Raw genomic sequence first — 13545 nt, forward strand, 5'->3', positions numbered from 1 at the left:
TCGGTTTTGTGTGTGTGTGTGTGTGTGTGTGTGTTTAAAGCACAAGTACGTGGTGGTGAAGGAAATCGCTACTCAGCTTAGTGACAAGGTTGTGTCTTGTGCTAAGACACCAGCAGTTTTATCCACAGTGCAAACTGAATACAGTGAAAAAGGCAAATGATGTCTTAGTGTTATTATGAAAATAATTTTGACCTTGTGGAGGTGGAGCCTCTGAAAAGGTTATCAGGGACCCACACAGGTCTGAGGACACCTTGAGAACTGCTGGCTTGGATCAAGTGTTTCGTATGCCCTGCTGGCAAGTATAGGCTTGTAGGCAATGGAAGGCCACGGATGGATTTTAAGTAGCAAACCACGTGTTCGGATTTGTGTTTTAGAAAGGTCACCTTATCAACAGGGGGAGGGATAGACTTGGGACAGTTGAGTTACTGGCAGTGATTCTATACAGGAGGGATTGTAACAGGCAAGGACAAAGATGATGAAGGGCTGACTAAGAAGGTAGGAACTAGTGATTGCAGAATGGGGTATGAGTTTGCAGATACTGAGGCATTATTTCTAGGAATTGACCTCAGAGAGGTGAGGAGGGTTCATTTAAGGGTACTTCCAGAATCTGACTTGAGGGCCCAGGTGGTGGTATTTAATTCAGATCATCAGTACAAAACCAGGTTGGGGGCAAGGCAAGAGTGAGAGGAAGATGAGTTCAGCTTATATGATGTCTAGTTTAAGCAGTCTAATGGGTCATCAAGTGAAAATATGCAATGGTAGTTAGAAATCTGGATTGAGAGCTCAGGGAAAAAGTCTAGGTGGAGATGAAGATTCAAAATTCATTTGCACAGAAGCTACATACATGAAGAGGTGAGACTGTCCGGGATGCATACAAAGAAAATAAACGAGGTCTTACCTAATACCACTATTTGAGTGTAAGAAGAGGGAAGGGAGGTGGGAGAGAGTGTTTCAGAATGGTGGATGAACTGAGAATATGTTGCCATGGAGCTAAGGGAGATTTTAGAGACTGTATGTGGCCGATTAAATCCTTGTTCATAGATGTTCACAGACTCTTACTAGAATGGTTCTATCATTTCCCTGCCCCATGGATGGAAATGAGGCTAAGGCTACAGGGATGTTTTTTCCTATACTCATCATAATCCACCACGAGGATGATACCCCAGGCAGCTACTAGTCTGGGGAGATTGTGCAGACAGAGTAGGCCTGAACTCATTCTAAAGCCTGGAGTCAAATGAAGTCAATCAACAGCCTGAACCCAAACCATAGCAATAATCCACAGATATGCTGCAAAATATTAAATAAAGAAATAAATGAATAAGTGCTTGTTATTTTAAGTCATTGAATTTGGGGCCTTGTTTGTTATGCAGCATAGCTGATGAGCACAGGTTCCGTGTTAAATGTTATAAAGGAGTCAAACAAGCTTCTAAGATCAAATAGAAGGTTTTGCAACACTGAATGAAGTGACTAAATGAGAGTAAAAACTAGCACAAATGCACTGAAGCACTGAAATAGGGTAGTAAGGTAAATAATACCAAAAAACTCTCAAAGCCTATAGTCAAGGAAAGAAACATGATTCTGGAGCACACTAGAGTATTATATCACGACACAACCCCCATATCTGCCAATATCCCCCAATTCATTATTTTGTTAGAAGTCAACAAAATCCTGAGAAATCTCATTAGTATCACCAAATGTGGAGAGAAAAAAGCTGTATGAGTGACCTCATCTTTTTCCTCTTCCCACTGTGAGAAGTGGAAATGGACATGGTGGAAAAACAGGTAAATATCAGGACTGTCTATCTCTGAGAAACGTGAAGGTGTCAGGACTTCAGGGATACACGCCAAACTGGGATAATTCAAACCCCAAAGGGATATCAGATGCCCTCTCCCATTTAGGTAGTGTGAATGCCAAAACACAGAACAGTCATCCCAACCAGACTACACACAGCTCTTCTTTTCCCTCCCCTCACGTTAGAGAAAATGCATAGACACCACAGATCAGTTTTACTTAAAGACAGGGGAGAATCATAATGCTTCAGAAACATATATTGAATGTTTAATATGTAGAGGTATTCTGGTTATTTACTGAATTTATCTTGGTTAATCTACTAACCTTAACACAATAACGAAAGACTTCTTTAGGAATCCCTCAAAAAAAAAATGCAAATCTTTTCCATGGGGGAAAACCTGGTCTTGCCCAGCCTCCCCCACAACAATAATAAATGCTAGGTGGGCAATGTTTATAGATCTCATGGGAAAACACGTGACCAAGAAGATGGTGCCCAGCTAACACGGCGTTCAAACATAAAGGTAAATCAGCAGACATTCTTAAACATGAACAATTCAGAGAGGACAGTACCATGAGTCTTCAGAAAATGATTTGACCATGAAATCCAGCCAATTAAGAACCAAATTGAAGTAAAAACTTCAGAAACGGAGTTGCTGTGGTAAAAGGTGTAGTGGTAAGCACCACACCCACTAAGGACAGCACAAGTATTAAACTGAAGAATAGGGTTATGGACAAATTGTGACTATCACAAACCTGGACAGCGTAAAAATAATACCACCGCCCCAGGCAGGAGGTGGAAAGCAGGGGTTATGGGAGGAAGTATGAACGTGCTAATATACTCATTTTCAACCCCAAATCAAATCTGTCCAATAGTCCAATGTTCCTACTTTCGACTCTAATTTCATCTGTTCAATTGAAGTAAAATTAACTCCAGAGATCTTTCTAAAACAAGCAGAAATACAGAATCTGGAGTATTACCTCATTTTACGAGTCTATTTAGCTTTCCTTCTTTTTTCTCTTTACATGTAGTAGGGTATCTGAAGTGATGTTCACCTTAATGCAATGACGGTTATTTCTGAGTGATGGGATTTGGAGTGACTTGAAAGACTACCCTTCCCCCTATGTTTTGAATCATTTGTGAGCATATGTGATTATCCATTTTTTACAAAAACAACAGAGATTTTCTTTAAAACTACGCCTGCAACTATGCCATGATGTTAATTGACAATGTTGATTCTGGGAGGTAGGAATATAAATATAGTTATTTTTCTACTTGGTACTATTTGGTATGGGTGAAGAATTAATGGGAGATGAAAACTGGCCATTTAGCATAGACTACTGTATGGGTTCAAGATGGCTTCACCACCTCTGCCACTCCTCCCTTCCAGAGCTAGAGACTAATTCCACTCCCCTTGGTTCAGGCTGACCCTGGGACCTATCTCAACCAGTAGAATGTGGTGGAAGTGCCACTGTGAGTCTTCCTACAGTAGCCTTAGGGGAAGTGCAGATCTGCCTTTACCTATTAGAACACTCCTCACTGATGCCAGTTTCCATGCGAAAGGTCTGACCACCCAGAGAGCGAGGCCGTGTGGAGCCATATTGGATGTTGCAGCCCCAGCCAAGCTTCCTGCTGAATGTAACTCCACCATGCTACACACTGAGCAGAAGAACCACCCAGCCTATCCCTGCCTGAATTTCTGATCCAAAGAATTCTAGGCATATAAAATGGTTGCTGCTTTAAAACACCAAGGTTTGGGGTGGTGTGTTATGCAGCAGAGCTGGCTCTTTTGAGCTTGACTTTGAAGGTGAGGAGTGAGCTAAAGCAGTAGGTAAGTGATAAGGATCTTTTTGCTCTCAAGATAGGGCATTCTCCGGTATAAAATATTTACCCGTATGAATGCATTTGTTTCTATACCTCCTTTTACACTCCAGGAATTCTGTTCTGTGAAAGACCTCACTTGGTCTGTTGTTTCTTAGACAGCCAGGATCATGCCTGCTGCTGGTCTCCGCTACCATGATGAACGTCCACTGGGCCCCTTTAGACTGCTGGCTCTTCTTTCACCAAACAGTTTTTATTGTTTCTGATTGCAAAAGTGATGTTATAATTAAAAATACGGAGCTAAGATAAAAGAAAATTACCACAAATTTCACCCCGAAGAGATGACCTCCAGTAAAATTTAGATATATGATTCCCGTCTTTTTTTCTCTTTATATGCACTTTTATTTGCAAACATGACCTCATATAGAATTTCTGTAAACTGTATTTTCATTGAAAACTATCTTGTGAACATTTTCACTAACCTTAAATATCCTTCTCCAACACCATTTTCAATAGTGCACGGTTTTTAGTTTATGTACTATGGCAAAAAATGCAGAAAGGAAATAGAAAATGTGAGTATTGTGGGTGCCTTGCATGCAACAGGACCTTGATAAATAGTTATGGGATAGATGAATGAATGCTAGAATGAACATTTTTTTGGCTAGCTAAAGCTCTATGCAACCTTTTAACTGCCACCTTCAGGCACATTCTGGAAATGGGCCAAAAGTTGGGCATGTCTCTCAGGCAATGTAATAATGATAGGTATTGCCAAATTATTCTCCAGATATGTTTTAGCAGGTTACACTATACCACACTGGTGGCCCTTAAAAGCGGACTGTGGTAGACTACCTTGTACCCCAACTTTTCTCTCAAGAATTACTTTAATAAAAGGTCTGCTGATCCATGGAGACATTATCATAAGCTCTGGCAGGCTGAGTAACAGGTTTACTCTCCCCCCTCATCCCCAACCACCAGCTGGAGAGCTCAGCTTGTCCCCAGCCCAGAAAGTGGGGCAAAGTGCATTTCACAACTAGCATGCACACTCTTTATACAGCAGTCTTTGATTCTAATATTTCAATACAGTAATATTTAATATCACAAAATATTCGATACATATTAGCTTGTCTTAATATAGATGTGGACGAATGCATTTGGTTTCAGAAAGCCAAATACAAGCCTCCTGGTGACTGTGCCTCTCTGAGGATCTGGATCTACCTATGTATCTATGTGGACAAAACACTCAAACACAATTCGAGTGTCCAAATTAAACAGCTGTTGCAGATGTGCTATTATCACTCAGGAAGACAGAAAATGACAGTGAGGCTATCAGGGTTCACGTGTGCACTTGGCCAACAACTGACTTTTACGGACAGAATGTAGACACTGGGGTATGTCCACTAGGTCATGGCTGAGCCTTTCCCGTCAGGAAGACCGTGACTTGAACCTGGCTGTGACAGTTGTTGAGCAGTCTGACCTTGGGCTGGTTATTTAAACTTAGAGCCTCAGTTCTCCCACCTGTAAGATGGGGATGATAGAAATACCTTCCTTATAAAGATTACTAAGAGGCCTAAACGACATAATGGGACTGGTGATGAATAAAAACGTCCGGCAGAGAGCCTGGTACATAGGACATGTTAAATAAATAGGAGCTATTATTCCTTTTATTTTTGGTGACATAGTCTGGGAAAAAAAAGCAAGGTGAGGAGTGCTAATGAATTACTTATCTTATGTAGGTAAGTAAAAAACCCCCACAAATGTCATCCACTTTACACGGAATCTGAGTCAATCAAAACCATACTATAGCTGCACTGCCTCAGTGGCTCAGCTGGTTAAGTGTTCGACTCTTGATTTGGGCTCAGGTTGAGATCTCAGGGTCCTGGGATCGAGCCCCAAGCCCCGTGTCAGGCTTCAAGCTCAGCAGGGAGTCTGTTTAAGATTCTCTCTCTCCTCACCTTCTGCCCCTCCCCCACTTTCTCTCTCCCCCTCTCTTAAAAAAAAACAAAACAAAAAACTGAACCATATCTTACCTACATTATAATTTTAGTTATTTTCACGTACCTATGTTCTGGAGGTCGTAAGTACTATATACCATATATTTTAATATAATATGTATGTACATCTTTTAAACAGTCTAAGATTTGACACTTTTCTGGAAATTACGATCACAATGGTTTTCTGTTTTAACAGGTAAGTGGATGGAAACTGCAAAAACAATTAAAAATAGGCAGTTGTACTAATTATATTTCTTTCACGATTTTTTTTAATCTTAGGAAACAATACTAGAAAGTATGCCATTATGGAGTAAATTTAGGTTTTCCCTTTTTGCATATATTGGGATTCAATTATTTATTTAAAATTTGGGAATTGCCTAGTGCATGGTATTTGGACATCAAGTGGAAAAGAAATTCACTTAAAATGAAATTTTTATATAACTAAAGGAATTTAAACAAAGTATTCAGCTCAGTTCATGCCAAGCAAAACAGTTATACAGATCAATGAGTACCTCCTGTGCATTTATAAATGAGAAGAGCTTCAAAGATTTTTTTCAGTTACCAGCATATAAAAAAGAAACCTTTTTTTTTGTCTCATATCCCACGTAGAGGAAAAAGAAGCTGGAAGATAGCAATATACAGGGGAAATCTCATTAAGAACAAAATAAAATAAGTCCTCACCTCTAAAGTGAGGAGGCTGGATAAAATGGCCTCCAAGATTTTGTCCATATCTGAAGGGTTTTTTTTTTATTCCATTCAGTCTTGTCCAGGCTTAAAGAGTATATTTTAAAAAGCAACTTACATTAACACTAGCTTCTCCGTAAATTACTTAGATTGCCTACAATAAGCTATAGAAAAGAAAGACGGAGGGGTTAGGCAGAAAAGGGCAGATAAAACCCAAATGTTTCTTTTATTTTTCCTTGCTTTGTATGATTACTCAACATGCTTTAAGCATTGTTATAACAAAGTAAAATCACTGAAAAATAATCTTTTGCTGGAAATTCTTAAAAAAAATTTTTGTTCTCTTTTAAATCTTATTCATAAAGGTTTCCAGATGCTTATCCTCACAGATTAAACACAGCGTGATGTAGACACTTACAATAATATTCGCTGCTATGAAGCCAAGAAAAAAAAACTACTTTGAGATCTAACTGCCTATCACCTAAAGAATCAGGGTCCAGGGAACTTTCTGTTGCTATTAAAGGCGGGATTCTCTGAAGCCATTTGGAAACAGCCTAGGTTCTCAGCAGCAACACATCTCCCCTGTACTATGTCAAAGCCCATCAAATGGTTGGCATTCCAAACCTCAAACAGGTTATTTCTCATTATGTGAATCCATAATGAAAGGATGTGGGCAAAGAATAGAATGTAAATTGGAAGCTGACTTCTGAATTTATTAACCAGCAGTACTGGGCTGAAACAGTCATCCTAATTTCAAGAGACAGTTCCAAAGTGGTTCTCAAGAGAAAGGACCGGGTATTTTTCAAATATTTGTTCAATGTGAATGGACTGGGCTTGCCAAAAATGACTTTGTATGCTGGCATGTGATCTCTTCGAGGGAAGTCAGCCTGAGTCACTGGATACATCAAAGGTAGAGTCCAGTGAATGGAATTCCAGCAGGCTGTGCGAGCAAGCCAGATACCTGCATTCATCTGCCCACTGCTGCGATTTCAGCCCTCCTTTTAATTACATTAAAGCAGCTGGTACCACTGGTTACTGAAGTCTCCAGATTACCTTGATTGCTCGGTCATTATCTCTAATCAGCTGCTGCTTCTCATCTTCAAACTTCTGTATAACATCCTGGAGCCGTCTTTCTGCGGCAAGCTGCTGCCGGCTGTTCTCCTCTTTCAGAGAGGAAATGCTTGTCTGAAGCTCTGCTATGATCTAAAATGAAAACAGCATGCTAGAACTTCCAATTCTTCAGTGAGAGGCATCTATTTAATATGTATTTATGCTTAACAAAAGAGCAGATTTGGCAAAACTCTAATCCACAAACCAAATATTTTCGATTAACATATCGTACACTATCACGCGTGAAATTCCACACAATAAAAGACTATAACAAAACTGTGAATGGTGGACAACTGCTGAACCAAATATATTTGGAAGACATTTCCACTATAAAATTCCACAATATTTACTCATCAGAAGAAAGAACATCTGTGATCTCAAAAATATGAAAAGCGTCAGATTTTATTTCACTGAGAAATAGACTTATTAGAATGAAGAAAGCGATTTTGCCTTTTCTAATACTTGGAACTGTAATGACCAAAGAAAATAATGGCTCGTTCTTTATCGTTACCTAATTCTACAATTTTTACTCACTAGTACTCACTAAGGTTTGTGCACTGTGTTAAATGCCGTGAGTTCCTATGTCATTTACAAACATCTTCTGTAAATGGAGAAACAGAGGCATAGGAAGAGGTCACATATTTCCCATTGTCACAGGTGACATCGAACCAAAAAGACAGGCAGGGCTTGAACAACACAGTCAGATAAATCGCCGTACGGACTGGTTCCTCTCACTAGCCTTTGTTTTTCTTTTAGACAAGGTTTTGGTGTGGAAGAGAAGCTTATCATGACACAGTTCCAAATGGGTTGTCTTTTCCCCAACTGATAGACATCCATGAAATTTATTCAGAGACCCCTGTGGTATTCTCCACATTGGAGAACTGGTTCTCTCCACGAATGGGTCCCCTCTAAATTCTCCCAAGTAATCAGCTGATGAGGGACCTTTTTTAATGAGCTGAGAACATGGCTTTTTCTTGGGTTTGGATGTGTCCATTTCCTTTCAAATTCAATAGTGATGACTTTTTAAAAGCAGGAAATAGTTGTTTCTTCTTCTAATTTAAAAAAAAAAAAAAACAACCTTAGTCCTGGTTAGAATAGAATTCTGTTGGTCTTATGGGAACAGGGCTGGTTGGTGAGATACATTGGACAAGTCAGTTAACTTCCCTGAAGCTCAGTTTTTCCACCTAGTATTTGGTGGCAAAACTAGAGTAAGGTATTGTAAGACAATAAATAGAGACTTTCTGGAGTCTTCCAGAAGCCAAGTCCTATAGAAATATTAATTGTTACCATGGACATAAATGATAGCATATTTACAATAAAATATGGAGTCTATGCTTTTAGAAGTGAGTACTGTAACAAAGTTTAACATTTAGGATTTGTAAATCATCATATGTTAAGACCATTGTGAAATAAATGGCAAAATAGCAGTATGTTAATATTTTTAAATACAGACTTGAACATTTTGCTATGAGTGGAGGAATCCGTTTACTGAGAATAAAGATGTTTTTCATCTGTTTTCTGAATTTTGATTAAATGTTGTTCCCATTCTGGCATCAATTCAATTAATTCTCACAGCACTTCTACGAAACAGGGAAGGTTAAATTCTTATAGTGAATGTCAAAAACTGAGGCACAGAATAATCAACTCACTCGCAGTCACAGAGCAAGAGGAGCCAGAGATAAGAAAGAGCCAAATTTCCTTGGCCCAACATGAAACTTAAGACTGATATTTTATAAGAGCGTGGAGCCAAATAGTAAAAATAACTTACTATTTCAATGACTATTGGAGCGTTTCAAGTACACTACAACTTTGTAGAAGTGTTAAGCTTACTTCTGTCACTTGTTCATTGCGTGTGTTCAGTGTGTGTGTGTATGCGTATGTGCGTGTATGTACACGTGTGTGCGTGTATGTGTAGTGCTATGCAGTTTGATCACGTGTCCAGATTCATATATCCACTACCACAATCATGTAATGTGTTTTTAAAGTACAAAGTAATTTTGTTTCTTTAAAAAACAGTAAGATTAGATTAGCTTTTAATTGGCCAAGACCGAAGATAAAAATATTTGCGGGTTCTTCCAGTGACCACGAGGGCATGAAAACAGGGATCTCTCGTTTTCAGAAGCTTAATGAGAAGAGTACATCGAAAGAAATAAATGCACGTTTTGGAAGGATCTATGAGCAAAGTCCAGGATGTTCTGAGGAGAGCATGCTTGTTTTGTGTGGAAAATGAAACCTACATTCTTGGGGGGACTAATGAGCTTCTCTGGGGAAGTAATGAGATTATCTTTGGAAAGTTATTCTAAAAATTTATGAAGATGATCTAGGGAGAGTGTCAAAATACTTCAGGTGAAACACGGTGGGTGGATGAGTGGATAAAGTGGTTGACTGACTGACAGACAAGATGGGTATAGAGAGGTGGCTAAAGTGTGGACGATTTTTAAAACCAGAATTGAGATTTAAGATTGAGAAATAATACTAACTTGATTAATATGCTTTAGTAAGAGAACAAAACTCACCTGATTGTAGACATAGAGTAAAAGACTATAGAGTATATTCATCTTAGCTCAGTGCACATAACTGGCACTTAATATTTAAGTAGTGGAACTATAATCATAATAAATAAAAATAATAATTACCCGACAAATTATATTGAGATAATCTAGCCTTTTCATAGAATAATGATATAAAAAGTTTCTGAGAAAAAATCAGAACTAATCTATGCAATCATAAACCCCACCAGTTTTGACTGAATCATAATTAAAAACCATAAAACAAAATGTCGCCACTCAACTGAATGTTTACCCTGCATTCGCTTCAGAGAAAGATGTGGATTCAAACATTTCCATGCAATATTAAAAATTAATGTTTTGGGAAGCAAAAGGAGAGCTATTTTGGGCTGATGCCGTAAGCAACCTAACTCGTGATAGCTCTAATAGTTAACTATTGCTAAGCAGTTAACACTTTGCAAAAAATGTTAGTGCGTCTTATTAAGTCTTAAAAATAGGATTCTGAACAGAGGTTAAGATTTCATCTTTAACTCACTGTGATGTTTTTCAGATTGTAGCACAGCGTGAGATTTTTACAAAAAACTCTTCTTTAAAATATAACAGACAGGGCATACTTGGGAAGATTTGGTGGACACTGAGGATCCTCATCAAATAAGTGGAAAGAGGGGCTCCTCAGCATGATTCGCCTTCTGGGTTGTCACCCTGGAGAATGACGGGAAGGTTGGGGGCATGTGGGACACGTGGAATGTGTCCAGGCATAATCCGTATCAGGTACGTGGGAGAAAGTGAGGGCACGGGGGCGGGGGGGAGCCAGGCTCTTGGCAGTGGGTGAGCTCTACTGGTATTCCAGCTCTAGTCTTGTCCACAACTACCTGCATTCTTGCAACATGGCAGTATCTTTCTCCGAAAAATGGTCACTGGGTGAGTCAGCTGAGTGGGGACAACTGTGCTAACACTGAAAAGGCAAGGTGAAAATGTAATATTTAGACAAAAAGAACAACTATGTGATTCTGACGTAAATTATATTTGGGAATGTGGCCAGAGATGACCAAACATTGGCAACATGAAGAACGCGGAGAATCCCAGAAGGGGCACAGTCCTGGGTATGCCATGGGTTTAGGGTTCATGGTCCATTGGATCCTAAAAGCTTGATAAAATCTTAAAGATTAAGTAACTTCCTTTAAGGGAGGAAAATATTTAAAATATTTTCCAAATTTAACCTGATGATCTCCTGGATACCAAAGCATTCATTACGAATGCATTCGTCATATCACTTAAAAAAAAAAAATTTTTTTTTGAGAGAGGGATTTTTTTTTTTTTAAACCTGATAAACAGTTAAGCAACTTTGCTTCTGGCATTGTCCTCAGCTTAGATATGAGTTAGAGATTCCAGCAAACTATCACTGGAAAACAGAAAAAGTCAGTCTATGGTTTTGTTCGTAACGTTCATTTTCAAGTAATCTGTTTCTTTAAACTGACTAGACCGTAGATCAATGTTTCCCAAATGCCAGTACACAGATACAAATATACACATACATTTATATACAAATAAATATTTATACTTATTTAGAGGTGGGCAAACAAAATGTTATCAGTGTAAGGTTGTCATCCTCCCTTTTATGAGGAGGATGGACTGTCTTTTATTATGTTGTTATACTCCTTCAAAGATTTTTTTTTTTTCCTTTTTGGTGTTGCGCTGCCCTTTGATGTTATGAACTCATGGCTACGGGACATGATAGCTGTCACTAGATGGGTTTTCTTCCTTCTCCTCCTCCTCCTGTTTCTTCGTGTCTTTACTCGGGAAAATATTTAGCAACCCCCTGCGTCTCCAAATGTTGGAGAGAGATTTTATCAGTTCTTGAACTCCCCAAAATAAATTAAAAATAACTTCCTGCTCCTTCCATATCTTTTTGATTCTTTGCTCCCTCCTTTCTTGTCTCTATTCCCATTTTAATCCTGCTGCTGGACCAGCTAAGTCATTAAATGATTTACTGTGTACTAAGCACTCTCTATTAAGCACTTTTTTTGCCTTACGTTACTTAATACTTACAACTAGCCTATGAGGTAAGTACTATTCCCTCATTTTACAAATGAGGAAACTGAATTCCAGAGAGTCCAGGTAACTCGCTCAAGGTCATATAAGTAGTAGGGCTGGTATTCAAATTCGGGTCTGGTGGACTCCAAAGCTTATGCTTTCTTCCACACTAACTGACATTTAATTTGCTTTAATATGAACTAATCAGGCTTCTTCACTCATTCCTTTAGATAAACTTAAATACTCCTGTTTACACTCTCATTATTTCAGCATTTTTATTAGCTATCTTATATCTTGCTTTCGGTCTGCTTCCCCATTTAACATAACGCAAAATAAGCAGGACGGAAGGGTACACCAGTTGGGGATTTTTAATGTCTTAGTTTAAACTGTAACTTTGAGAGTCATAATATTTCTTTGGATTATAAGAATCTTCTTCAGTGATTGTAAAAGAATATTTCCCCATGTTCCTTCTTCAAAGAAGGTCTGGGATAATGGCAATCAAGACGTATCATCATCTTTTAAGTAAATGCATATAAGTCTTCACTGAGACAGAGACATTTTGCTTTCCGAGTGGGATGTAAATTACATGGCATATGCACATTTTAGAAATAATTGTATAATCAAAGAAATTTTATGAGAGCTATCCCCAGAGTTCTGCTCTGCCATAGGGAAAACGGGAGGGACTGAGCCAGGCTGTCAGGTTGTGAGCCTCTGCTCCCCAGTCCGACCCAGGCGGGGTTCTGGCTTAGTCACTTGCTAACCTGTGTGACCTCAGCTCTCTGAGCCTCAGTTTCCTCAATGGGAAAATGGGGCAAATAATAGTTCCTAACCCCAGAGTTATCATGAGTGAACACTGAGTCAACATGGTTAGTGCCCCCCCAAATTCTTGATTTTATTACTGTTTTGTTGTGTTGCTATTATGACCACTGTGTGGGAACTTATAAAATGGCACATAAATTTCAGTTCACAGCCACACATCACTGTGTATATGCAAAAATACTAAGAAGAGCTGATTTTAAAATCATTACATACGATGTCCACAAAAGTGAATGGCTTAACCTATCCATCTATACAATGAAAATTAGTATTTTTTTATTCTAGAATTACTCATAAAACTAAGGCATGCTTGGGATTCCCTAAATGATACTACAGGATATTATTATAACAACTTTTACAGAAAAAGTATTTTAAGCATCGTATGTCGAGTTGGGACAGGCATTCAATTATTGGCCTTCTACAAAAACTACTAGAGCAAGACCAGGAAGCAAGACACGGATGTAGGGACTTTATAATTCTTCTTTGCCCCAAAAGGAATCAACAGTTGGGCGGCTAATTTAACCCAGAACATTTATCATTTTGAATTTTATTGCTAGGCAGTCTTTAGGTACAACTAAATGGAATATTGCAAAAAAGCACAGATGGTATCAAAGTGCTTACATCACAAATGTAGGTGTGTATTTCCCGCCCTTGTGAAATATGTTGCAGCCTGGGCTTGTTCAAGCGCACGGGCTGGTTTTACAACATCTGAGTGTGTGTGTGTGTGTGTGTGTTAGTTCAAATGGTTCAATATGCCTAATTAAAAGAATCTTTTAAGAAGGCCAAAATATTAAAA

At 38.7% G+C, this 13545-nt stretch overlaps 1 protein-coding gene across 7 annotated transcripts in view; it reads right to left on the minus strand.

Moving 5' to 3' along the window:
• Window positions 1-13545, minus strand: part of CEP112 (centrosomal protein 112) — a 413330-nt gene that overhangs the window by 105212 nt on the left and 294573 nt on the right. For all 7 annotated transcript variants that reach the window (XM_040640361.1, XM_040640362.1, XM_040640360.1 and 4 more), the window contains one exon: window positions 7336-7485. In XM_040640361.1, coding sequence (XP_040496295.1) covers window positions 7336-7485 — 150 coding nt within the window. The remainder of the gene's footprint in view (window positions 1-7335; window positions 7486-13545) is intronic.

This window comes from Ursus maritimus, unplaced genomic scaffold (genome assembly GCF_017311325.1).
Source record: "Ursus maritimus isolate PB19 unplaced genomic scaffold, ASM1731132v1 scaffold_24, whole genome shotgun sequence".
Lineage (NCBI taxonomy): Eukaryota > Metazoa > Chordata > Mammalia > Carnivora > Ursidae > Ursus > Ursus maritimus.